Below are 25,154 nucleotides of genomic sequence, written 5' to 3' on the forward strand. Positions count from 1 at the left end.
GATTCTGGACATGTGTGGAGTAAATTGGATGTCTCCTGGTCTGGTGGTGCCAGGCCTGCAATACCAGATCAATGTCTGTCCCAAAAATCTGGATCCAAACCGTAAAAGGAATCATGAATGCTGGAAGCTCATCTCATTACTTGAAGATGTTCTGCACCACCAGATGGAGTGATTGACTTTTCAGATCAGTTTGGAGCTGAAATGACCTCCAACTCTCATATTTCTTTCTTAGCAGGGAAATCTTGACTTCTGGTAGCAGACCGAGAGACATTCTTACCCCTTGTGTGGTTAAAAAAAAAAAAGTCCTCAGGTAGATTTTTGGTTCATCAAAAACCAAGCCACAGAAAAGTAAAACTAAGATTCCTGATGTGACCAGTGTAGAGAAGTGTTCCTGAGAGACTAGAAACTGTCTTCAGATCCCTTTATTTTGAAGCCCTCCTGCTTGCAACTAAAAATGAAAGATGTTTTCCCCCCCAAAGACAAAAAAGTAAAGTATTCAGGGTTATGTCTGTGTTCTGCATTAAAAACAGGATTTTCTTAAGTATTAAGTGCAAATTACATAAACATAAAACCTTTTTGGTGATCTGTGTTAATATACGACGAAACAAAGAAATAAAGAAAATACAGTTTAATTAAAATTCTTAATGGCTTAGGCATTAAACATGGCAGCATAATGAATACATAGGATATTAAAAAGACAATAAATAAAAATATCTACAATAATGATAAAGCAACAACTTTTTAGTAGGCAAAAATCCTGTCAAAAAAGGCCAGTTATTACATGATTAACCATCACATTTGATTAGTCAGTGGATCTGAAGCGGGAGCTGAGATTACCAAGCGGGTCAGAGGAAAAACTGCAGTAATTCAGCGTGAGCGCGTCCTCAACGCGTTCACGGTTCAGGACTCAACCCCTGCAAATGTAGAAATCAATCTGAGGGGAATAGCGAGACATTCTTCATCTGTGTTCCTGTGATCAGTTCAACAATAAAGTGGGAAGGGCAGTAATGTCATTTACAAAGTTTGACCAGCGGAGGGCACCAAAGCTAACTTTTAATTTCTGCTGTGTTGAATACAATTTAAAGGATTTTTAAAAGGCAAAAATTTACTAAGAAAAATTACCATCTATTTTTTTTTATATCAACCAGTCCAATAAAGAGTTAAGCTTCAACTCCTCATGCATTTTGCAAATGACAGGAGGCACATTTACAGGAAACATTACTGCAACATTTACAACTGAGCGGTTGAAATTTTACTTTGAAAAGGTTTTTTACCCAATCACTCTATATTTAGAAAACAAAATAAAAACATCTGTCATGCATGTGGTTTCCAGACATCCAGTTGTGTCAAAACACGAATGCTTGTGCAAATATGACCTATATATGAAGCTTATGTAAAGGCAAGTTTCATGAGCAACTTAAGACAAAAACCTTTTTATTTATTTGTTATTTTGGCTGAGAACTAACCCAATCGAGAATAATTCTTGAATTCATAATGCTGTAATGATCAGCAGGCCACTTTAATTATTTAAAGAATGCATGGTTCACCTAAAACCATATAACTAAAGTGACGTTTCCAATTTTTAAACCCACAGTTGAATAGCTTCAAACTGCAGTTTCCCTCTTTACCAGAAGAGGGCAGCCACCAAAACCTGCTTCAGAAACATCAGGTGTGGCGGTGGAGCAGGATCTTTCTGTGTGGGGTTCTCTCTGAACTTTTCTAGACTCTTCAGTTTCCCTTAAGTTCTAAAACCCTAAAAATAAACCAGATATTCGGTTGAACCAGTGGAGAGCTGAGTGACGGTCCTTGATCTCAGCTTTGCTTGCCAGTCTCAAACAAAAACACATTCACAGGAAGGGACACCGATCAATTTATAGACCGATGGCTTGCCTTTCCTCACCAGTCCTTCAGTTTCCTGACATGTTTTTAAATGGTTGTCACGGTGATTCAGTCTCATCTGCTACAATGAGGGAGGAAAGTGGATGATCGTAGTTTTAGAATTATTCCGTGTGACATTTAGGGACTGAGCTTAGGGGAGTAAATGATTTTTGATTGGTTGAGAGGATGCGAGGCTGTCAGGAAACGTACGAAGACTGTTCTATCGTTGTTTGACTTTAAAACCTGGTTGATTATGGAGCTCCTGAGTCCACAAGTCTCATTTTTCCTGTGCTTGATGTGTCAAGACCTTCAGGCACTCAGGTGGTGGCGCTCTCTTCCCTGAGTTCAGCCAAAAGGGATCCATGCACTTTACTAAGCATGCTGCACTCCATTTATTCCGCGTTCTTGTATCTGGACAAAGCTCATCTTTCTTTCCTGACCCCTTTGAGAGGAGAAGGAAAACATCTGGCTGCTCGGTCTCCTCACTGTGATGCTTCTGACTAAAACTTCAGCTTCAGGCTCGGCCTCGGCTCCGAGTCCAGCGGCGGCCTGCTGAGATCACATTTCAGGAGTGGAATGTGCAACGGGAAGTTCAAATAAAGGGACGCATGCGTGTTAATTTAGGAGGGAGCGCTTTTCCCAGGTCTGATGGATAAACATCTGCAGCTGGAAAACTAAGCGCTTAAAGATGATGATGCTGCAACTACTGCAGATGTGAAGAAGCTCAACCAGAAGCTTTCAGCAGCACCTTTGCTGTGTGCTTGTGTAGAAGGTCTTTTTTCCAAGTAAAGCAGAAATGTTTTCTACCGAGAGATAACAACCGATAGTGAGGGCGGGTTTAATAAAAATGTCAAAAGCTCCTGATGGCTCAACAGGCTGTAGCTATAAAAACTTTCCCAAGAGGCGTTCAAAACCGAGTCATTTTCATTCTGAAGCAGGGGGAGGAACTGAAACCAGATTAGTCACACACCACAAGATTTCAGGCCCCATATGAAGACTTCTATCCTTAAAACATGAACTTCTATAGCCCCTTGTCTCCAATTGATACCTTCAATAACTAATAAGGGAAGCCCTGACATGCAGATGTTTGCAACAAACGGAACAGTCTTCTAAAAAATAAGCAAAAGATGATAGAAAGTTTGTAGAACGAGCAGCTTAAAGACCCACTCCGATGAAAACTGTGTTTTTTGGAGGTTTTAACATGTTCTCGCTGCATTTTTGTGTGAGGGGCTATAAGCTAGCAGGAAAGCACGTGTGTGTGTGGGAAGGGGCTTTTTCCACGCCAAGTGTCCCGCCCCCAGTTAAGAGGTGAATTTCTCATATTCTACTGCTGCTCTGCAGAAATTATGTCTTAGAAAACGACCGATTTTTGGATTTTGGAAACGTGGATGATCGGAGTGGGTATTGAAAGTCTTACTGTCTGGGAAATTTAGCATTTCTTTAACCCTAAAATAGTTTTGACGTTTGTTTAGTGAGTAGCAACTCTTAAGTCTAAATCAAACCAACTCCTGACTGTAAGTGATGGCGTCACATAAAAACTCTAATTCAGTGATTTACAGTTTTTTTTTGTTTTGTTTTTTCTTTTACACACAACACAACAGGTTAGGACTCCATGAAAGCGCGAGGCCGTTCTCATGTTTGGAGCAGACATCAGAGCGAGTTGCAGTAACTACCGACAACGAACTGCAATCCCCACATTCCACAAGCGAGAGCGCGAAAACACCACACTTTTCACTGACTTCTGACGACACCAATCTGTACGCCACGATTTGCAAATTAGCCCATAAAGCGCTGAACTGGACAGCAGCAAGGGACGGCTCCCCCTGCTGAGCAGTCCGTGTAACTTCAACATGTAACAAGAGAGCAGCTCGGCGTTGGAGGCGGCTCGTTTCAAAGGCTTCCACTCTCCTGTAGGCAGTAATCGGCTCACAAAGAGCTTAATGAGATGAACCGAAAGAAACCAAAATCCCTTTGCTCCCGCTGGCTGGGCCCAAACGTTTCATCTCCAAATGTCAGTTGGCGCTGGCTTAAAAAAAATATCAGTTTCACACCAAAAATTCTGAGGAAAACAAAGAATCAACTCTGATTACACGGAACTTTGGAGGTTTGTCAGGAGATATGACAAACGTTACCTCGGAGTAAACCCTTGTGGCCCTGCAGGAAAGTGCTTGGTAAAAGCTGTCCACGAACATGGAGCAGAGTGGAGACAGACGAGAGGACCAGCAGGCCCGGAGCAGGACTATGTGGCAAACTGAGCCGTGGGGACGGACACGAACTCTCGCAGGATGTTCTTGGCCGTCTCGAGGTTGTTGTGGGCGATCATCAGCGCTTTCTGGATGTCCTGGATCGAGTAGCCCTGAGACATCAGGCATTCGATCTCTCCGTTCAGGGCCGGGCCTGCGGGGCCTGCGGGAGGCGGAGGAAGGGGCGAGGCTGACGACGAGGAGGCAGCGGGGATGTCAGGTGGCGGAGAAGGAAACGGTCGAGGCCGTCGGTCGGAGTTGGCCCGACGTGGGAGGGGTTTAGGGGGGCGTTCAGGTTCTCCACCTGCCGCGAACAAATCTGGAAACACAAGTCAGAGAGCCTTTTGTTAGGAGAAAACGTAAAGCTAAAGACACAGCAACCTTGAAACGTTTCAAGAAAAACGATTATGACTCAACCTCAAGACATAAAGCTAAACAACTTAAAGGTTTGAATCTAGAATCATTTAAAAACATTTTTTAATCAGTGCTCTTCAGTTTTTTTGGTATGAATACGTACGGGCTTCTACCGAACAGTCCAAGCTGAGAACACTGAAGGCTGCGGAGGTTTTGTTGATCTCTGATAGCATTCTGCGGGTGGGGGCGGGAAGGACGAACGGTCGGGGACAGTCGTACTCGTAAACATCCTCCACAGCGGTGTCCTCCTTTTTGTCCTGGAAGGCCACTGCAGAAAGCGGAGGGTGTTCTGGAAAACCAAAAATCGCCATTAATTTCAGAAACACGGGTGGAAAAGAAAAAAAACTTTACTGCCATGTTTCCATTTAAAATGATGCTTCTGCTTTCAAGGCCCACTTTGTTGAAAATCATGGGGTTTTTTTTACGTGTTATGGCATCTTTCTGATCAAGAAGGGCATGTTTAAAAAAAATGAGCCCAAAATAGCATTTCTAGGTAGTTATTTGAATCTGGAGCAATAAAATGGTGTAGAAATTGTGCTGAGCGGACCACAAGCTCCGCGTCTTGATGTATCAACTTGAGTGGGATTTTAAGGAAGAAAAAAACCTGAACTGCTTCTCGTTTCTTCAGATTACTAAATTTTTTAAATGCTTCCAAAAGACAGCCGAGGGCAGTTACCCAAATCAGAGGCTTGAGTTGTCTCCACGGCCTGACTGTGGATGATACACATGGATTCGTACACTTGGGGGTCTTCGGAGTCGCTGTCGCCCATTTCACTGCCACAAGAAAGACGTCATCGTTTTACTACACGGACACATCACCAACAATCTGCTTCTTTGTCCTTAAGGTCCTGAAACATCCCCTCCCGATGACCAGACGATACCGATCCTGACTGCAAGATCAAATCATCTCCATTAGCAGGCGAGTATGGACCGAATGAGAGGGACATCACCCATAGAAAACGGTTTACTTATGGCTCCAACCAAATCAAGTCCATTCAGTCCACATTTTTTTCGTGACATGGACGCCAGATGACGTCAGTAAGCACTAATTGGTGTAACTCCACCCGAGTCATCACTTTTATGGCAACTGCTCTCACCAATCAGGAGTGAGCTTGTTAAGGCATCTGATTGGCCAGTTTCTAACTTGCACTACAGAGAAAAAAAAAAAAAAAGGATTATCAAGAACATGTTGAAAAACGTTGCAGAGCCAGAATGGTTCTTCTGACCAATAGAATGACTGAGTAACAGCTGTTTTATCGGATTGTGGCTTCTTGTTTCTTGTTTGACTTCTTGTTTAAAATGCCAGGGGGAGGGGTCACTCAGTCCGGTTCTCATATAACCATTGGTATGACCCTTTTTAAGTCGATGTACTTGATATTTAACATGTCACAAGAATATAGCGGGTGATATGCTTTTTTACTTGTGGGAACAACAGTTTCTTCATTTCATCAAAAAATCTCCTTTATCTCCCCAAATTCAGCATTTTTAAACACTTGTTAATGTTTTAAACAATGTGGAAAAAATGCCCTTTTGACATTGGATGCTTTAGTATAAAGAGTGTGGCTGCAGAGCCCCCTGCTGGACAAAAATGCCTCTGAATAATGGAAACCTAAATGTTTTAAAAATCAAAACGCTATTTGTAGGGAATTATCTAATTAGATTAGCCTAATTGTTGATAAAAAAGCAATTATAAAGCCGCAATGACAAGTTTGTTAAACCTCAAGCAAAGAAAAGGAAGTGGTTACACAACAGAAAACAGGAAGTAACAGAGCAGAAAATACTCCGCATCTTAAAATAAAATTAAAAAATGTCATTTCTAGGTATGAGACTAACATTTCATAAACCTTTTTTTGCCTCTTGTTTAAAAAAAACAGGTTACATAGAATTTGTTTTCTTAAGAAGAACCTTCTCAGGGTTATTTTTGCTGGTGATTGAAATGCGTCAAAGAGTAAACACCTTCTTCAAACTGCATTTGTTTGACAAGAGAGAAAACTAAATAACCCTTTCAGAGAAAGGTGAAGCCGTGAAGAGGTTTGTCATCTCTGCTGGCAGAAGTGGGAGGCAAATATTCAAGATGCAGATAGCATCCATCAGTTTTGGGATTCTTTACATTTGCCTTTTTGATTGTAAAACTTAAATAAGGTTGCTTTCACCTAGTTTATATATGATTGAAGTGTGACTAATGTGGACGGTGTCAGCATGTTTATCCTCAGGCTCCAGACAGAAACTAAGCTCACCAGTGAGACACAGGTTTGGTTTCTTCGATGAGGAACATTTCGGTGAAATGGTGGTTGTGGTGCTTGGTCATTTCTCTGAGGCACCCTTGTTCTTGTGTTTACCTTGCGTCATTGTGGTTGTTTGCTTGGCTTGGCGGTGGGGGCACCAAGGAACCCGTCAAGACCCAAGAAGTACCCGAGACGGGGAGGGAGGTGGGACTCATGTACTCGTTCTCGTCTGAGTCGGATGATGGCTTTTCCCCGCTGGACGCCCCTGATGCTGGCAGGGACCTGAGGGAAAGCAGACAAAACGAGACAGCCGCTGAAACGTGGGTACGTGACTAACAACATAAAAATATGGACTAAGATCTGGACCGAAGATTTACGATGAAAAGCTTCATGAAAGCTGGCTTTTCCTAGAATCCTTGCGTGTGTGGAACTGCCCACATATGCACCACCGTCACGCCCACAGTGACCACATCCAAACAAAGCGCTGGAAGAGGTCACTGCAAGGCTTCCCATCAAAGAAGCCATTTACTGACAAAATTCTTTCCAGCACAGATGGATTTCATTATGAATGGATGGGAAATACTGCAGATTTGAGTGCTGATGCGATCAGAGGCTTCTTTCTCCCTGAGAGCTGCTGGTACCTGGCAGACAGGCAGTACACGGGGTTGGTCGCCGCGTGTGGTTTGGCGGCTTCTCCGTTGCTCTGGGGGGTGGGGGGCGGGCCTGGCGTGGCTTTTGTTGCGGGACGTGGGACCATGTAGTTGGCGGCCCAGGCTGGCTGATCAGGGGTGGAGGGCAGAGGTCTCCTCTGGAGTCTGGAGTCCTGGCTGGCCAGGGAGGGCCGCTCAGGAGGAGGAGGAGGTGGCAGCTCCCTCAGGGCTGGAGGAGGAGGTAGAGGCTTGTCTCTGTGTGTGGCCGCAATCTGGGATGGAGGCAGGAGGGGGAGTTGGTAGTTGAAAACCAGCAGAGAAGCAAAGAAAGGGGGGAAAAAATGACAACGTGGACCTTATTTTTCTGCATTTTTTTTAAATAGTCTCAAAATGGAAGCTAGTATAGCATTTCAGCCCATTTAGACATGAAGGATTTAAAATTGACATAAAAACAAGCTTTTAACAAGTGAAGATATTAAATGAAAAGTTTGCATTAATGGGATTTTATTTTTTAATTTTTAAAAGGTGGCGGCAGAATATTTCTGAAATCAAAGCTGAGAAAAGTTGTACAATGTAAATAAATATGTTAAGATCTTCCCAGCAGTACAGAGGTCGCTTGTTTATCGTAGGAGTTACGTTATGATGGTTATAGGCTTTACCCACTTTACCCAGAGATAAACATTTTCACAATTTTCTCTAGTTTAAACTCTTAAAGTACGTTGAAAAATACGTCCAGTTTTACGGAATGGAAAAAAAGATCTGATCAGGTAGAATATTTATGGAACTGTGGCAAACTGAATGTATTCTGTACAGGAGACATGGCACAGAGATTGATCAACAATGTTCTTCAGCCAATCAGGACGCAGAAAACCACGCCTAGCATTTATTCCCAGATACCAGATAAACAATCTTTTATAATTTATTTTTTCTGCCATTTAAGCCTCTGTCTGCTACGGTGGCAGAAGATACTGTAAAACCTTCTTTGCATATAATCTATGAAAAACATATGCAGCATAAAAGCAAACACCCCTTTTCTATTTACTTTGTTTTTTTTAAGAAAAGATAAAATGACATGACCTCAAATAGTCAAATTATATGAACACAAAGTTTCCTTTGCTAATTTGCATTTCCTTGTTGAGTCTGTAGACGAGTTGCAATTGACGTCAGTGAACTTCCTGTCCGCCACGCTAGGGGGGCAGGCAATACCTGTGGTGTTTACGGCTGTCACAACCGGGAATCAGATCAGGGATTTTATAGATAATGGACCTGCAATCGTCAGGGAGAAAAAAGCCAAAAACGTGTCAACTGAACGGCTGGTGAGACTGAATCAGAAGGACGTGACTCAAACTATTCTGGCGAATCTACGAGATTGCTCGAATCGTTTTGCCAGTTAGAGTTTGTAAACCTTAGCTACATATAAACTAGTTGTATGCATTTAAAAGCTGCTGGTGTCCATATTTATGGAGGAATTGCAGCAAATAACAATGCATACATTCTGGCTAAATACCATTAAATTCTCTTATTCCATTGTTAATGTTGTTAAAGCAATCATCTTTAGTCGTGATAGAGTGGCAGATGTGTGTGTAGTGTTGTGAGTGAATGCATGCCGAGCACCAGTTTGTATGTTTTGCATCGCTTTCAAACGTGCAAAGACAGCTGTGATTGCAGCAATGTCCGCTTTGGGAAACGCAGTGGCAACATCCCAAACCTGACCTGGTGTGATCGGATTACGTGCTTCTACTCCCTTGTACGCACACATCTCCTGCGTTGTGTAAACCGGGTTCGGTGACAAACGCAGATAATAGTTGAGATGCAGTATTTTTGGCAAAGCAGTCGGTTTCATCGTAATCTGGCCTTTTTTCAGACTTTTTGCTGCTAGTTTATGAGCTCATTGGGCCACAACTGCTGTTGATATTCCCTAATTTCACGTTCATTTCCACTTTGTTCCAACATTGCCCTCCAGGATTGCCCTCAACATGGTGGAGGGGCAGTTACTGATGATGTAATTGCAACCCTTTTATCGTCTCATCAGCAAAGTACAGTGGTTTTATTTTCTCCTATATTTTTCCACTGAAATCTTTTAGGAAAAGATCAGTCTACATCTGCAGAAACATGCATAAAAGCCTGCTTTTATTATTATGATGATTATTTTTAAACAGAAACCAAACAAAAGTTGGGTTTCTACATTCAGTTCGGTCCAACAGCCAGATGCTCTGACTGTGCCCTCGTGAAATCACCTTAGCTGCAGCTCCCTGACCCGAAGCGGCGTGAGAGCAGGAGGATCTTTGCTGCAGGAGGTCAAGACGTGGAGGGACCGGAGGCAGCTGAGACACTGGAGATGCTGGGCGTTCAACCTGAACATTCACATTAAGACACTCTAAAAACATGTATTCCTCCATTTAAACAGAATAAAAGAATCATCTGAAACCTCATTGAAACGCGTTACCTTGCGGCAGGCCAGCCTCCCTATGACTAGATGCTGATCCTCCAGTCGATCGTCCTCTTCCTCCTCGTTAGCGGCAGCCTCTGCCCTGCTGGAAGCCTGAAAACCGGCAAAAGAAGCCCCACTGGCTTTTGGGTGGAAGGGGTCCACTACGATGGGTTCGGTGCCTTTAATCTCACAGCGGCAAAACGGGCAGCCCTGACCCTCCGACTCCTGAAACAAAGGCAGGAAGAACAAACGCTGAGTGACCACTCCAGCTGCATCGAGGATGCTCCGGGACTACAAATGCTGCATTTGAAAAAAGTCGTGATTTTAGTGTGTGAATTCACCTATAAATGGACTTTGGCCTGTTGGAAAGAAATGTATAAAAAATAAATAAGTGGCTCTTTGCGTTAATACTAAGGTCAATTGAAATGAATGCACAAAAGGCCTAATTAAGTAATTAGAAAATATCCACATGGAAACATTAGTTTATTGATTAAAAGCATTTAAACATTTCTTACCCTGATGCTAATTGAAAAATTTCTGCAAACTAAACAGGACGTTTCTTTGTATAGATGAAAAAAAAAATCATTACCACGAAAAAAAACTTTTTTCATATTAAAGTACAAATTCTACCAATCAAATGGGCGCTAATGCAGAATTTTGGCTTCACACTATTTAAAACTGCGGTTTGGGGAAAATCAGACGAAATGAAATAAGCTTTTGTTTTGAAAAGTTAAACTGTTTTTTTTACCTAACGCTTTGGTTTAAAAAAAAAAATCAATTAAAAGAAAGTAAACGAAATGGATTTTGTAATTCTGATAAAACATCCTGGATCCGATTTAAAACTTGATTTTGAGGGGAAAATTTTTTTATGAATTAAGAATAAAAAGCTCATTAATGATCAACAGCTTCACCTGCCAGGCCGTCAGACAGGAAGTGCACATCAGGTGCCTGCAGGGCTCGATCTTCACATCCTTGTCGTTCTCCGCACAGATCTTACACAGCTGGAAGGTGGAGCCCATCTCACAGTACAGCTCATACTGCTCCTGCAGGGCCGACACAGAAGGAGATTCATAGACATTAAACTTTAATCAATCCTAAATGTCAGCAGAAATGTCATCCGGAATGCATTTGTGTTTCTGTGGCACTAAAAATCCTTGTGCAGTTAGCATTTCTGAAGGCGCGAACCCGACCGAAACTAACCTGAGTAACTTTGATGTGGTCCTGAGGAGACGGTTCACACAAGCCGGTGAGGTCTGGGTTTTGTGCACGGCCATCAGGGAAGAGATAGCTAAAGAAGCAGCATTCAAAAGAGGAACACAAAAAACACACAAACTGTGAGAACTTTTGTGGAGCTTTTCCTTAACACAGAGGTCTTAAAAAAATAAAAAATAAAAAGCATCGTTCCTGCATTTATCGTGGGAGTTGCATTCTAGATATAACCTCCATAGGTTAAAGTCACTTATAAGTCAGCTTTTTTTTTTTTTTTACAATTCTGGATGTTTTAAGGAAGTAACAACACGTTTTATACAGTTCTCTCAAACAGAAATTAAAATTCACTTGTCTTGACTGTTCTCCATCTCTTCATAGATAAGTAAGTCCAGCATTGTTAGTATTGTAACTGCGCTGATAAAAATCATGCTAAACTTTTTAGAGGAATACTCAGCAATGCGTGAACGGATCAAAATACCACTTTAGGGGTTCTTTTTGTGCGGACAGAACATATATATATATATATATATATATATATATATATATATGTAATATACTTAATAGCTGAAAAATGTGATTTTGAATGGTATAAGCCCTATAAAAATAACTCTGTTCACTTTCTCTTTAATGTGTTATAAGGAAGTTATGCAGCAGGTTTCAAGAACACAGCAGACTGCAATTAACCTACACACAAAATGATGGCAAATGTAATCCGAAGTCTTTCTTTTTTACTTTCAGATATTTGAAGGAATTCCAATATCCTCTGGGTTAAAACAAGTTAAATAACCAACTGCAGTAATGAAAAGACACAGAGATAACGTCTTTGACTTTTGGCACGGTTCAGTCATAATGAAGGAACTACGGTTACAGAAACGTCCTGTAATACAGAAGGACCCGCAATGGAAGTTCCACAAGATTTTACAATTCTGCTTCCAACTCTCAGAACAAGTGAGAGGTCACACTGTAATTACTCATTTCTTGAAAATACCGCAGTTTATATGAACAAAACTAGAAAGGCGTAACGTGCAAACATCAGGGTGTACTCCTAATGAAGGCTTTGGTGTGCAGGATGGCACTCTTCAGCGCTCTTCCCTGTAATTACGTTAAATGGAACCTAGCGCAGATAAATTGGCACTTAGACACCATGCTAAGATTTGACTTACAATCCCTCTCTATAACCATCAATAAGGGCCTGGAAGAGGGGTTTGTTGTGGGGGATCGTCTGCAGGATGTTCCCGTCTGCCGTCACGTAGCCGATCGCCCATTGGCCCAGCCGAGTGCAGCTCAGCCTGAAAATGTAGCTGAGGGAGAAACGGACAGATTGAGGCGGCTGCAGATTCAGGAAGCGTCCTTGTAGATTATAATCTACCACAGACTCTCATTGCTGCTCTCACCTGCCAGGTTTGTGGATGAATCTCTGCAGTCGAGCCTTGACCTCATCGTAGGTCAGAAATGCCATGTAACCAGGGTGTGTGACTGCCAGGCTGTTCCAGTTCCGCAAGAGAGACGACCATGGCTGCACCACAGACATGCAAGCAAACAATTGAAGGTAAAGAAATGAGGAGTAACTCCAAAAGATCCATGGAAAGCAGGTGTGAAACAGAATAAAGCACCAATAATGAAAGTTAAAGTGATTAAATAGTCCTAGAGCTACGTCCACATTGAACACAGCTTGCACGGCAGGAGCACCCAGTTTCAATGTTTAGTCAATGACATGGTGCAGTAGAATTGGACTGAGTGATCCCTGCCCTATGTCGTTCCAAACTGAAGTACCCACTGGCTCTAAGACCATTCTATTGGTCAGAATAATCATTCTTGCTCTGATACTTTAACATATTTTTGCTACCGTAATTTCCGGATTATAAAGCGCACCTGATTATAAGCCGCACCCATTACATTTTTAAAGGATAAACCATTTTGTAGATACATACGCCACACCAGTCTATAAGCTGCATGTGCCCACATTGGAAAATGTGTTGTAGAATGAAGATTTGTATGTGCTAAAACCGCCACTGTGTAAGAAAGAGGGAGCGTGTGCAGCGCAAGAGGGAGCGAGAGCGAAAGTGTGTTGGGGGAGCGCTTTCATTTTTGATATACAGAGTGAAGGGGAACTGTGATAAAAGGTTTGCCCCAGACGAACGGTGAATGATTCTTTATTAACCCGCTCTACGGGCTCTGAGGGTCTGAACGGGGAAATGAACCGCGAAGGAAGATCCGCCTTCAGCGGAGAGGATCTCCCCTGCATTTTCCGACCACCGTCAGAAAGAAAAAAAGTACCGTATTTTCCGGACTATAAGTCGCCCTTTTTTTCATAGTTTGGCAAGGGGTGCGACTTATACTCCGCAGCGACTTATATTAGAAATAAATTGAAATAAATACATTGTTAACCCTCCTGTTATGTTCATTTGTGAGGAACAGAGACGATGTTCCTGGGTCAATTTGATGTATGAGGTATGTTAAGTGTTAAGAGTATGTTAAGTGACTCAGAGAATCAGCAAACTTTTTTTACAGTAAGATCTTGAAGGCTAACAACATAATGTTCTATTTTCCAATGATTTCATAGATTCAGAAATGCAATAAAAATGACAACTGTTTCTACAAAAACAGGATGAAAACAGAGTATTAGTTGGCCAATGATGCTTCATGAATGGAATAAATAAATAAGTTTGCGAAAAAATTACTGTGAAATTATTAGATAAACAGTCTGCTATGATTGTGCCATATAAGGTTGTGAAAGTTAAAATGCGACTTATAGTCCAGTGCGACTTATCTGTGTTTTTTTCTACTTTATAATGCATTTTTGGGCTGGTGCGATTTATACTCCAGTGCGACTTATAGTCCGGAAAATACGGTAATCGCAAGAAAGTTTCAACACATGATATATTTACAGAGAAAGACGTTACACAGAAAGAGTTTTCAACGTTTTAATATTATACCTGAGCTTTTGACATGGCAGCAATATGGTAGTAACAGCACTAACAGGGCTGGTTAAAAAAACATACTGGTAAAAGTCACTGTGTACTGAAACCATGGAAGTCTTCCTCCTCAATGTTGGATTGGAATAGCGCCAGACATTCTTCGCCACACTCTCTCTGTGTCTCCTTTGTTGTCGCTTTCAGTGTCACTCTGAGGTAAATTCACTCCTGAGCTTGCGCTGTCCTCTCCGTCACGCAGCAGTCCGGCTTTTCCAAACCCGTTGGTGATGGTGGATTTTTTTCACACTGCTTTTAACGATTGCTTTTAACTTGAAAGCTGCGTCATATGCATTTCTGCTTGCATTTTCCATGATGAGGGTCTGTTTGTGCTATTCATTCACAAAGCAGGAATTTACATTAAACTCCCGTCTTCTTCGACACATTTACTGTATTCCCCCTGTCTCACCCTTCCCCTTTGTGCTCGAGCGCCCCTAGCCGCTGTTAGAAAAAAATGCATAACAAAAAAAAAAAAGACAAAAAAATGCATAATTTAGCCGCATCATTGAATAACCCGCTGGGTTGAAAGCGTGTGACAAAAGTAGCATCTTATAATCCGCAAATTACGGTAGTCTTATTTTTTCCCGACTAATCAGATGCTTCAATAAAAGCAGGCAGTGTCTACTGGCTCCCACATGCAAAGTTCAAAACATTTGACAGATTTTGTGTAGCCCGCTTACAATTGGTACAGGTAAATTGGTTGCCATAGAAACGATGACTCAGAACAATCCCTACTGTTTACTGACATCTGGCTCCAACATGGCGACATTCATGTTGCCCAAAAAAAAAAAAAACGCGGACGGAATTGAACATTTCGTTGGATGAGCAAGTAAACCGTTCTCAGATACGGTCAAATGTCTCCGTATAGACGGGATCAGAGGTCCTGTTGTGGGCACACGGCACACACAATCAGGAACCCAGATTTGGCCTGTGACGCGTTGATGATATAACGAGTGGGTTGAGTTTAAAATCAACATGGAGGAGAAGCGCATTATTGCAATTTTTCCTCCTCCTGAACATATAAATCAACTTTGTATCCAGACAATGGTAAAAACGTCTCAACTTACTCCCCTCCTTCGACTAATGCAGGACAGCAAGTAGTCAAACTGGGTCACAGAGAGACAGAGAAACTTGATGCTCCTCAAAAGAGAATGATTTGAGTTTGGTGTGAAGGCAGCATTAAACTGTGCTAGAGATAAACTTTGTTTGTATTATACTTCTAATCGTAGGATTAAAAAACAGATCTTTGGTGTGCGTTCTGTTTATAGTTTAGACCTTTGATACAAATTCATTTCCTGCAAAGACTCTGCAAATATTACCTGAAAGAGCCTGGTGAAGATGTCAAACTCAAAGACAGAGATGTAGTCGTTGCAGGTCAGGTCGATGGTGGATTTGAGGGCCATGGCTTCCAGGCCAGAACTTATGGGGTGAAACTCGTGGAGCGCTTGACGAAATGTTCGCCATGGCACAATGGTTCTGAGTACAAAAATGGAGAAAACATATTTGTAGTCTTTGGAAACAATCATGTTTATCTACATGAAATTAAAAGTTAAATTAAAAAACAAATAATAAGTTTATTAACATTTAATCAGAATTATTAAACGTATTTTCTAGATGAGCTGAAGGCACAAGTCTTTAGAACCCGTCTGCAACATCAGATGTATTTATAGAGTCAGACGCTAGCTATCAGAGCTTGCGTAAAACTCACTTGTCTCCAAATGACCTTCTCCAAAATTCAGCTGCATCAGCTTTTGTAATCCTGAAGTTGTCCCCCTGAAATAGCCCATTGGGGAAGATGGCTTTTAGCTCTGCGAGCATGTGACTGAAGATCAGAGACAGCTTTGTGAGGTTCCGCCTGGGAAGGAAACCCGACAAGAGAAGAGCATAGAGAGGGAAACGTCACACACTAAAAATCTAAACTGAATAAAAAAAATATATTTTTAAGTACTAAACGTGAGCTGACAGCCTTCAGACTTATTACAGTAATAATTCACCATGGGCACTGGATCTTAGTGTTTAAAAAACTATTAAATAACTCATCCAGTTTAGCTTAGTAAATCTTAGTAAATCCCAGCTTTTTTCCAGCATTCCATCTTCTTTAAATCTGCAGCTATTGAAAATAGTGTTTTTGTTTTTTCAATCCACTTGTATTTGAACAGATTTAAAACAAATTTTTATCAAAGAAATCTAAGAATAAAATATTAATTTAGACCAAAAGCAAAATATTTAACATCTAGTTTGAAATATTACTTCACAAAATGTGAATTTAGAGCAGATCATGATTTCTCGGATCAGTGTGAGGATGTGATCGTTTGGCATCGTCCTGTGAATCAGGAACCTGGACGTTTAGCCTGTGTGATCAAGTTATACAGTGCTACTGCTTCTACTGCTGCTGCTTCTACTGCTGCTGCTTCTACTGCTGCTGCTTCTACTGCTACTGCTTCTACTGCTGCTGCTTCTACTGCTACTGCTTCTACTGCTGCTGCTTCTACTGCTGCTGCTTCTACTGCTGCTGCTACTGCTTCTACTGCTGCTGCTTCTACTGCTACTGCTTCTACTGCTACTGCTTCTACTCCTACTGCTACTGCTTCTACTGCTGCTTCTACTGCTTCTACTGCTGCTGCTTCTACTGCTACTGCTTCTACTGCTACTGCTTCTACTGCTGCTGCTTCTACTGCTACTGCTTCTACTGCTGCTGCTTCTACTGCTACTGCTTCTACTGCTACTGCTTCTACTGCTGCTGCTTCTACTGCTGCTGCTTCTACTGCTGCTTCTACTGCTTCTACTGCTACTGCTTCTACTGCTACTGCTTCTACTGCTGCTGCTTCTACTGCTGCTGCTTCTACTGCTGCTGCTACTGCTTCTACTGCTGCTGCTTCTACTGCTGCTGCTTCTACTGCTGCTGCTTCTACTGCTGCTGCTTCTACTGCTGCTGCTTCTACTGCTGCTGCTTCTACTGCTACTGCTTCTACTGCTACTGCTTCTACTGCTGCTGCTTCTACTGCTTCTACTGCTACTGCTTCTACTGCTACTGCTTCTACTGCTGCTGCTTCTACTGCTGCTGCTTCTACTGCTGCTGCTACTGCTTCTACTGCTGCTGCTTCTACTGCTACTGCTTCTACTGCTACTCCTTCTACTGCTACTGCTTCTACTCCTTCTACTGCTGCTGCTTCTACTGCTGCTGCTGCTGCTTCTACTGCTGCTGCTTCTACTGCTGCTGCTGCTGCTTCTACTGCTGCTGCTTCTACTGCTGCTGCTTCTACTGCTTCTACTGCTACTGCTTCTACTGCTACTTCTACTGCTACCGATTCTACTGCTACTGCTTCTACTGCTACTTCTACTGCTTCTGCTTCTACTCCTTCTACTGCTGCTGCTTCTACTGCTGCTGCTTCTACTGCTTCTACTGCTGTTGCTTCTACTGCTGCTGCTTCTACTTCTACTGCTACTGCTTCTACTGCTGCTGCTTCTACTGCTTCTACTGCTGCTGCTTCTACTGCTGCTGCTACTGCTTCTACTGCTACTGCTTCTACTGCTACTGCTTCTACTGCTACTGCTACTGCTTCTACTTCTATTGCTACTGCTTCTACTGCTGCTGCTTCTACTGCTTCTACTGCTGCTGCTTCTACTGCTGCTGCTACTGCTTCTACTGCTACTGCTTCTACTGCTACTCCTTCTACTGCTACTGCTTCTACTGTTGCTTTTACTGCAGCTTCTACTGCTTCTACTGCTACTGCTTCTACTTCTACTGCTTCTACTGCTACTGCTGCTACTGCTTCTACTTCTACTGCTACTGCTTCTACTGCTACTGCTTCTACTGCTGCTACTTCTACTGCTTCTACTGCTACTGCTACTGCTTCTACTTCTACTGCTTCTACTGCTACTGCTACTGCTTCTACTTCTACTGCTGCTACTGCTGCTACTGCTACTGCTACTGCTACTGCTTCTACTGCTACTGCTTCTACTCTTTCTACTGCTACTGCTTCTACTGCTACTGCTTCTACTTCTACTGCTGCTACTGCTGCTACTGCTACTGCTACTGCTTCTACTGCTACTGCTACTGCTTCTACTCTTTCTACTGCTACTCCTTCTACTGCTACTGCTTCTACTGTTGCTTTTACTGCAGCTTGTACTGTTGTTGCTTCTAGTTTGTTTCCTTCTGAAAATCTTAGGTTTTTCTCCATTTTAATGTGATGCGATTTCTTTTTTTTTATTTTTTCTGCAATAGTAGAGTTTCTGTGAGGTTTTGAGACTTCATCAGTCTGCGGTCCGTGCAGACTCATCTCTGATCAAAGATAACAGATTTTAGCTAAAATATAATATCTATATTTAATTACTTATTTATGGTTCTGAGCTGGAAGTGCATAAAAACCATTTAATGAATGGTGAACAGAAAAACAATGTGCTGACCCAATCACATCCTTAGATACTTGATGTTGAAATAATTTAATATTTGCAGAAGCAAAGGTGTTCTAAAAACTGTTCATTAAACAATTTTCACAATTATTAAATAGTAGTTAGTGGATAAAAACAGCTTTATTTACAAAGAAACACAAAAAATGTTGAATTAAATTTAGCTTAATACAGAAAATCTTTCAAAAAGCAGCTTTAATACTTTATGACTTCAAAGATGAAACTCTACAACATCTGTTCTTTAGATGTAAATTTATAAAAACAAATTCTGGAAATCTTTTCTAGAATGATGGAAAACGACTCAGTCTGCCCCTGTAGAATACCACACCGTCTCATTTGGGTTCAACCTCAATGAGTTTAGCAGTTACAGAAGAGATGCAGAAGCTGCAGACATTCTGGTTGCAGATACACATATCAGATTTTTATCTTCTGGTATTTAAGTTCCTGTTAACCATGGCGCTATGAAGACAACTGCTGCTCTTTTTAATATTTCCCATAAGATCAGCCTCCGTTTTAGGTTTCCTTGTCAGTAACCAAATTAGTTTTAACTACATTTATTTTACTTTTCATCTCCAGATAAAGCCAAATGTAAGCAGCCAACACAGATATTTGTACAGCTGAGCAAAAATTTGGCAAGAAACGGAATAAGTCAATAGCTATTGAATTGATTAGAAAAGGAACATTAATAATATTGAAGTCAAATTTTTACTACTTATGCAAAATGAAAAGAAAAAAAAAGCCAGAAAAGTTAGTCATGTTTCCGTAAGCATAAAGAGGAAATGTAACCCAATGGGCCACGATTTTATCAAAGTGTCACAGTGAAATGAATGAAAGCAAATTTGATGGTTCAGTTAAGGAGACGGTTCTTTAAAAATAGCCCCGGCTGACAGATACTTGCAGCTGACAACACTTATCGATGAAGATAGAAAAAAGGAATAGCTTGGTAGTAAGTTTGGGAGGGAAGGATGAACTCCTGCTTAGTGATGACTTAAAAAAAACAAAAAAAACAAAACAGGAAGACAACGTGGTTATGGTGCTTCGATTAAACCTGTGTCGTTAATTTCAGTCTGTTCATGTGACTCAACCGCATTTTCCACAAGACACATTTCCCCTTTGTCATGGTGGAAAACGTGTGTAAAGCAAAAAAAAAAAAAAAACTGACTGAACATGTAATCCCTCATAAAAATCTGAAACCAGATGTCAGCCTTATTGACTTGAATCTTACGTATATGGTTATTTATTGTGTTTTTCTTTGGGGAACTGTCGAACACCTTGTTGGGGAAATAAGACAAAATCTCTAAGATCTTTTAGTGGCATTTAAAAATAGAAAAAGTTTTCTTCTATTTTAAAATAACTGACTTAAAGACCCACATAGTGAAAGTAGTGTAGGACATGTATAAAAAAAATTAATCTTAAAATTGCATTTCTTTATTCAAATTGTGAATCAGCAGCAGACGAAAACAATGCCGTTTGAAAAATAGCTTATTTTTGACATGGAAAATATGATGCGTGGGCCCAACTTCCCACTAAATCCATGTACGTCTTTGTTTTCCTCATCCGAGTTGGCATCTGGTTTAAAACTGTACGACTGGATAGCTCCAATATTGCTCACCAGTAATGTTAGGTTGGGGACGTGAGGGGCTGTAAGCCAGCCGGAGACAATCCTGAAACTGCTCTAGAAACGGCAGGTTTTCTGATTTTTGTCGAAAAAAATTGCATAACCCCATAATAAAAGAGCACTGGGAAAGCTTTTTAAAATAGCTCAAATGATTGGAGTGATTTTGTCATTTCTAGCTAAAATGAAAAACCCTGTGTCGTTTTCTAGGACATAGTTCCTGAAATTCCCATCCCTGACATAAATGAAAAGGCATAACCAATGTATATTTTACTTTTTAAAGCTAAACGTGATTTGCCTTCTCAAGAAAAATAAAAATAGGAGGGGGGTGAGAAATACCCTTCCCATTGCTGAGAACTCTCTGTTTTTGTCCCACTAGCTTACAGCCCCTCACACCTCTAACCTAATGCAACCAAAAGGGTGAGCATTATTGGAGCTATCCAGTTTTGAGCCGGATACACGCTCAGACAAGGAAAACAAAGACGAACACGGATCTATTTGTCTGCAAGTGGATGTATCAGAATGGAGCGGAGCAGGGAGCCTGTGGCCCCCCATTGTGTTTTCTACGTAACAAATGAGCACTTTTTTGCTTTGCTTCTGAATGATAGTGAATTGAATGAAGAAATACTCAGAAATGCGGTTTTGGCTTGATTTTCTTAATATATGTCCTCAGGGCTGCACAATATAAGGAAAACTCGCGATATGCGATATTAGTGATCAATATTGAGATGACTATATAACTTGCGATATATGAAACAAATAGCAAAGCAACCAAAAACATTCAAAACATCAAATGCATAAATGGATTTATTTGACTTGCTAAATACTTCAAGCTGCTTTAAGATCGTTTTAGCACATCTAAAGTAACCAGTTATTGCGATTTTCCCCGTCCTTTGGGATGTGCATATTGCACAGTATGCCATTTATTTTGCAGGCCTATATGTCCTCTACAATCAGGAAAAATCCCACAAGAACATGTTAAAAACCCCATTTTCATCGGAGCGGGTCTTTAAAGGGATTGTATGCAGAGATTTCTGCTCGTCACTCGTTTTAAATCAATAGTACAGTAGCTGTTTTCTGTCATAACGTGAAACTCAAAGTTTGGATCATGCAACTTAAAGTACAGCAGACAGACAGTTTAGCTTCTGTTCAGTGAAGCAGTGCTACCAGATTAGGTGTCACTATGCGATCATGATCTTAAGGGATTATTCTATAGTTTGGAAGCAAGACAAACAATAATTAGCTCAGACCATCTGTGGCTCACCCAAACACTTCCCTGCTTAACAGCACAAGTCACCCAGCTGCTTCCTCACGGTATAAGCTATCGCCACCACAACCCTGCTAAACATCTCCAGTCCAGATCATGCTCCTACCTGGGCTGTGAGTTCTCCTCGTACATCCTCTCCTTTGCTTCTTTAAACAGACTCATGGTCTGCTTGGTTTTGTTGGTCAAGTTATCGATGAACACACGAAAGTACTCATTTTCTCCTAAGATCTCAATTTTCCCCTCGTATCTGGACAGGATGGTGCGCAGATGCTGGTACGTGTCCGGCAGCAGATCCAAAATGTAGGGCGGGCTGTTCTTCAACGCCACCTTGGGATTCTGGCACAAACGCACCACCTGGATGGGAAGCACAAACGCACAAGGACTCTGGTAAAATGCAAACACAGTGATTACGCGGAATAAACATGTGATAGCTCCACAGTGACATTTAAAAAACCCAACCCTGGTGGAGATAAAAGCAGCAGCTATCTCCTGGGAGCTTAAACATCCTTCACAGATTTACAGTTTTCCAGTTGGATTAGAAGCTGGTGTGAAGTTCTAGATTTAAGTTTAATTGAAGCGCTAAAAGAAGCTCAACAAAACTACTCTATTCAAGCATTTTCCTTTATTTTTGAAACAGTTTTCTTCTTTGGGGTTGCAAAATGTCAACGTTTTGGACGTTCGTGTTTTTGGTTATGACGACTAAATCGGAAAGTTGGGATCAAAACAATGTAATGATGCTTAAAGTTAATCTCTTTACATTTGTGCATTCAAACAATCAATGGCAAAAAAATGCTTAAAGTTATGTTAAAACTTCCTTACCGTTTCTGAGTTTTTTCCCCATAAAGTCACCAACAAACCAGTTGTTACAACCATAAACGTTCAGGAAGTTCAACACTAGAAGAGTTATTCTTCAGTCAGCTGACATTAAAGGTCTCATAAGGAAGAATTCCATTAAGAACAGCAAACAAACACCATGAGGTAAAAAACTGGTTTGAAAACATATTTGAATATCTGTTTAAATGTATCAATTGATGAGGATAAAAACAGATAAAAACAACAAACTGGGTTTTTATTTGTAATCCTGACTTTTATATATTCTGTTAAACACCGTAGGAGCATCATATTGCAGTTGTGAATAGTATGGCAGTGAAGGAAATTCTGATTCTCGTGCATTTGTATTTAGGGTACATGTTTTGACAGACACGAGTCTAAACTTGATCTGCAAATCATTTCTTGTACTATTTAAGTTTTTTCGTAACATTCAAATCCCACTCCAATAACCTCAGTGGGAATGCTATCTTAAAAGCGGCCCCAGTGGTACTTGAATTATGATTACACTAGTTTATTAGAAATTCACCTCCGAGTTCATGCCACTTTTGGCGTGGAGTAAGCCTTCACTCATTTCCCATCATGCCTTTATTTACACTCTCTCCCGCTAGCTTACATTCCCTCACAACCCCAACCTAACTTCACAGGTGCAAGCAAAATTTGAGCTATCCAGCCGTACAGTTTCAATCCAGATGCCAGCTCAGACGAAGAAAATGAAGAAGCAAGTGGATTCATCGGGATGGAGCGGAGTGGTCTGCCGATTGCAGTTTGACGACTACAATCTTTTTCAAATGGCTTTTTTTTTCAGTCTGCTCCTAATTTACAACGATTTGAATAAGGAAATACTCCGAAATGCCCACCCATCATTAGAAAAGTGCCACAAGGAACATGTTAAAAATTTTCATTGAAGTGGGTCTTTAAATAAGCGGCACCAATCAGAGATTGTGGATTTTTACAAAAGAATGCCAATAAAAATGACCAAAAAAATGAATGTAAATCTCGACTAGTGCAGTTTTGCATCATGAGATCAAATGCCTTATTTTGTTCTGTTAATGTTGAGCCTTTTTCTGCTTAAATTATTTGGCACAATTCCTTTAAATACCCCAGTTAGCTGACATATGACTGAGGAGTGAAATCGTTTAAACCCGTAACATGAAGAGGATTCAGGCAGGGCTATAAAGTGAGTTTTTTGTAGGTGTAACTGAGGAAGCACAGCACCCGCATACCAAAGTCTTGTCTTATCTAAAGCTCTCTCATCTTCCTTCAGCCCTGCTGCATTAATATCTAGTGAAGTCTTGTCTCCCCATCTCTCTCCTCTTTCCTGTCTTGTCTCAGTTTCTGCAGAGATAAACTGCAGTGGCAGGAATGAATAAAGTGAAACCTTTTCTAATAAAGGCCTGTCCTTATTTTAGATCGAATATATAAAAAAGTGGATTCCTAGAAGTGACCCATTTTTCACCAAAGCAATTGGAAAGTTTCCTCAAGGACTATTAATGGGTGTCACAAACTAAGTAAGTACAGCCAGGATCCAAATATAAAAGCAGAGAGTGAGGCCAGGAGTCAAAACACAGGTAGACATTTGTTAGGCAAAACGTCAGTATTTACCTTATCCATGAGTTTCCAGCATTTCTCCACCATTTTCTTATCGACCACCGCGGGTTGGTGAGGCTGAAGAGGCTGCTGGTGAGGCTGAAAGGCGTCCTTCATCAGACCGATGAGACCGGCGCCCCTCCTCGGATTTCCGGCCATTAATTTGCTCGATGACCGGGGAGGGGGGTTAGCCCCGGGGCCGGAGTGGACAACTGTGGGAGCTCTTCTCGACACGTTATCCAACAAAAACCCCGCTGTCCTAACGCCCTGGCTGACGACAATTCGTCATGCAGAGGCTGTCCAAGCCCAGGGAGAACAAAAACGGCTGTGTGTAAAACTGTACGCGATGTTGCTACTAGCTAACAAGCTACTCCACTCCACAAGATACTATTTTAATTCCCGGGCGAGAATCGAGCTGGCGACATACTCGTTATGTTGCTGTATTTGCTGTCAAAAACGCCATATGTGACCTGTCTCCTCCTGGCGACGGCGAGTAAAATCACTCTGAGATATGAGTCGGGTGTTAATAAGCCACACAGAGCGATGAACAAACAGGTTGAGTTGCAGCTTCGACCAACAGCGAGCCAGGAGCTAAAGTAAACACGGATGTCCGGCCGGACCTTCAAAATAAAGCTTGGCTCGACGATAATGCAAACGCAAAAAACACACACAATTTTTTCTGTACTTCTTTTAATAAATAAGGTTTTCTTGATTGTTTATTTGTACCCCCCCCCCCCCTTACAAAAACTATCAAATGAAACCACAACACACTTATGCTTGCAAAGAAAAACGTTTTGTCATAACATTTTCAGTTTTTCTGCAAAATAATCTACACATTTCATTTTAGGAAGTTTGTTTTTAGATTTTTATAAAAAAACACACAGCAAAAAAAACCTTTTATTTCCTAAGTCAATGAATAACTTTAATTAAATTTCCTGTTTATGACTATAAAATTATTGGTGCCCCCCCATCCAAAAAAAAAAAAATAAGAAGGAAAAATAATCTATAAAAAGTTCTCATTTTGAAATGTATTTAAATGATTTAAACTCATTGATCCACGCTGATTCCATCAAAGTAGTATGTATGTATTTACGGACCATTATTGTTCATTTTATTAAGCCTAAATGTTGAGTTTTACTTCATACATTTTATTTTAGACTTTATGAATTGTTACCTTCACATCTTTAAACTGTGAACACAAATGTCATATCAATATTTAATGGCTTCTTAATCATGTAGAGTATGCACAAGTGCAATGATGTCTATTTATAATTAAGAGTGATGAAAAAGACATCATTTGCGTGTGTTTGAGGGTGAACATTTTTGTAGAAATGCATGTGTGTAAGTATAGATATATGTATATGTAAGCATGTGTGTATATAAATATCCTAAGTTTGATGTGTCTATGTTTAGATATGGATT

General features: G+C 41.0%; 1 protein-coding gene across 1 annotated transcript; it reads right to left on the bottom strand.

Moving 5' to 3' along the window:
• Positions 1-613: 613 nt before the first annotated feature.
• Positions 614-24,403, bottom strand: LOC101163758 (E3 ubiquitin-protein ligase CBL). The gene is made up of 15 exons (XM_011483913.3): positions 23,748-24,403; positions 21,421-21,668; positions 15,731-15,877; positions 15,342-15,498; positions 12,445-12,566; positions 12,214-12,351; positions 11,042-11,129; positions 10,753-10,884; positions 9,857-10,066; positions 9,648-9,764; positions 7,402-7,682; positions 6,875-7,042; positions 5,212-5,309; positions 4,639-4,824; positions 614-4,440 (listed from the first exon to the last, which is right to left on the bottom strand). The coding sequence occupies exons 1-15, from the start codon at positions 23,889-23,891 to the stop codon at positions 4,118-4,120; spliced, it is 2,559 nt and encodes an 852-aa protein (XP_011482215.1). The 5' UTR covers positions 23,892-24,403; the 3' UTR covers positions 614-4,117.
• Positions 24,404-25,154: the final 751 nt, after the last annotated feature.

Source organism: Oryzias latipes, chromosome 14, assembly GCF_002234675.1.
Source record: "Oryzias latipes chromosome 14, ASM223467v1".
In the NCBI taxonomy this organism is placed as follows: Eukaryota; Metazoa; Chordata; class Actinopteri; order Beloniformes; family Adrianichthyidae; genus Oryzias; species Oryzias latipes.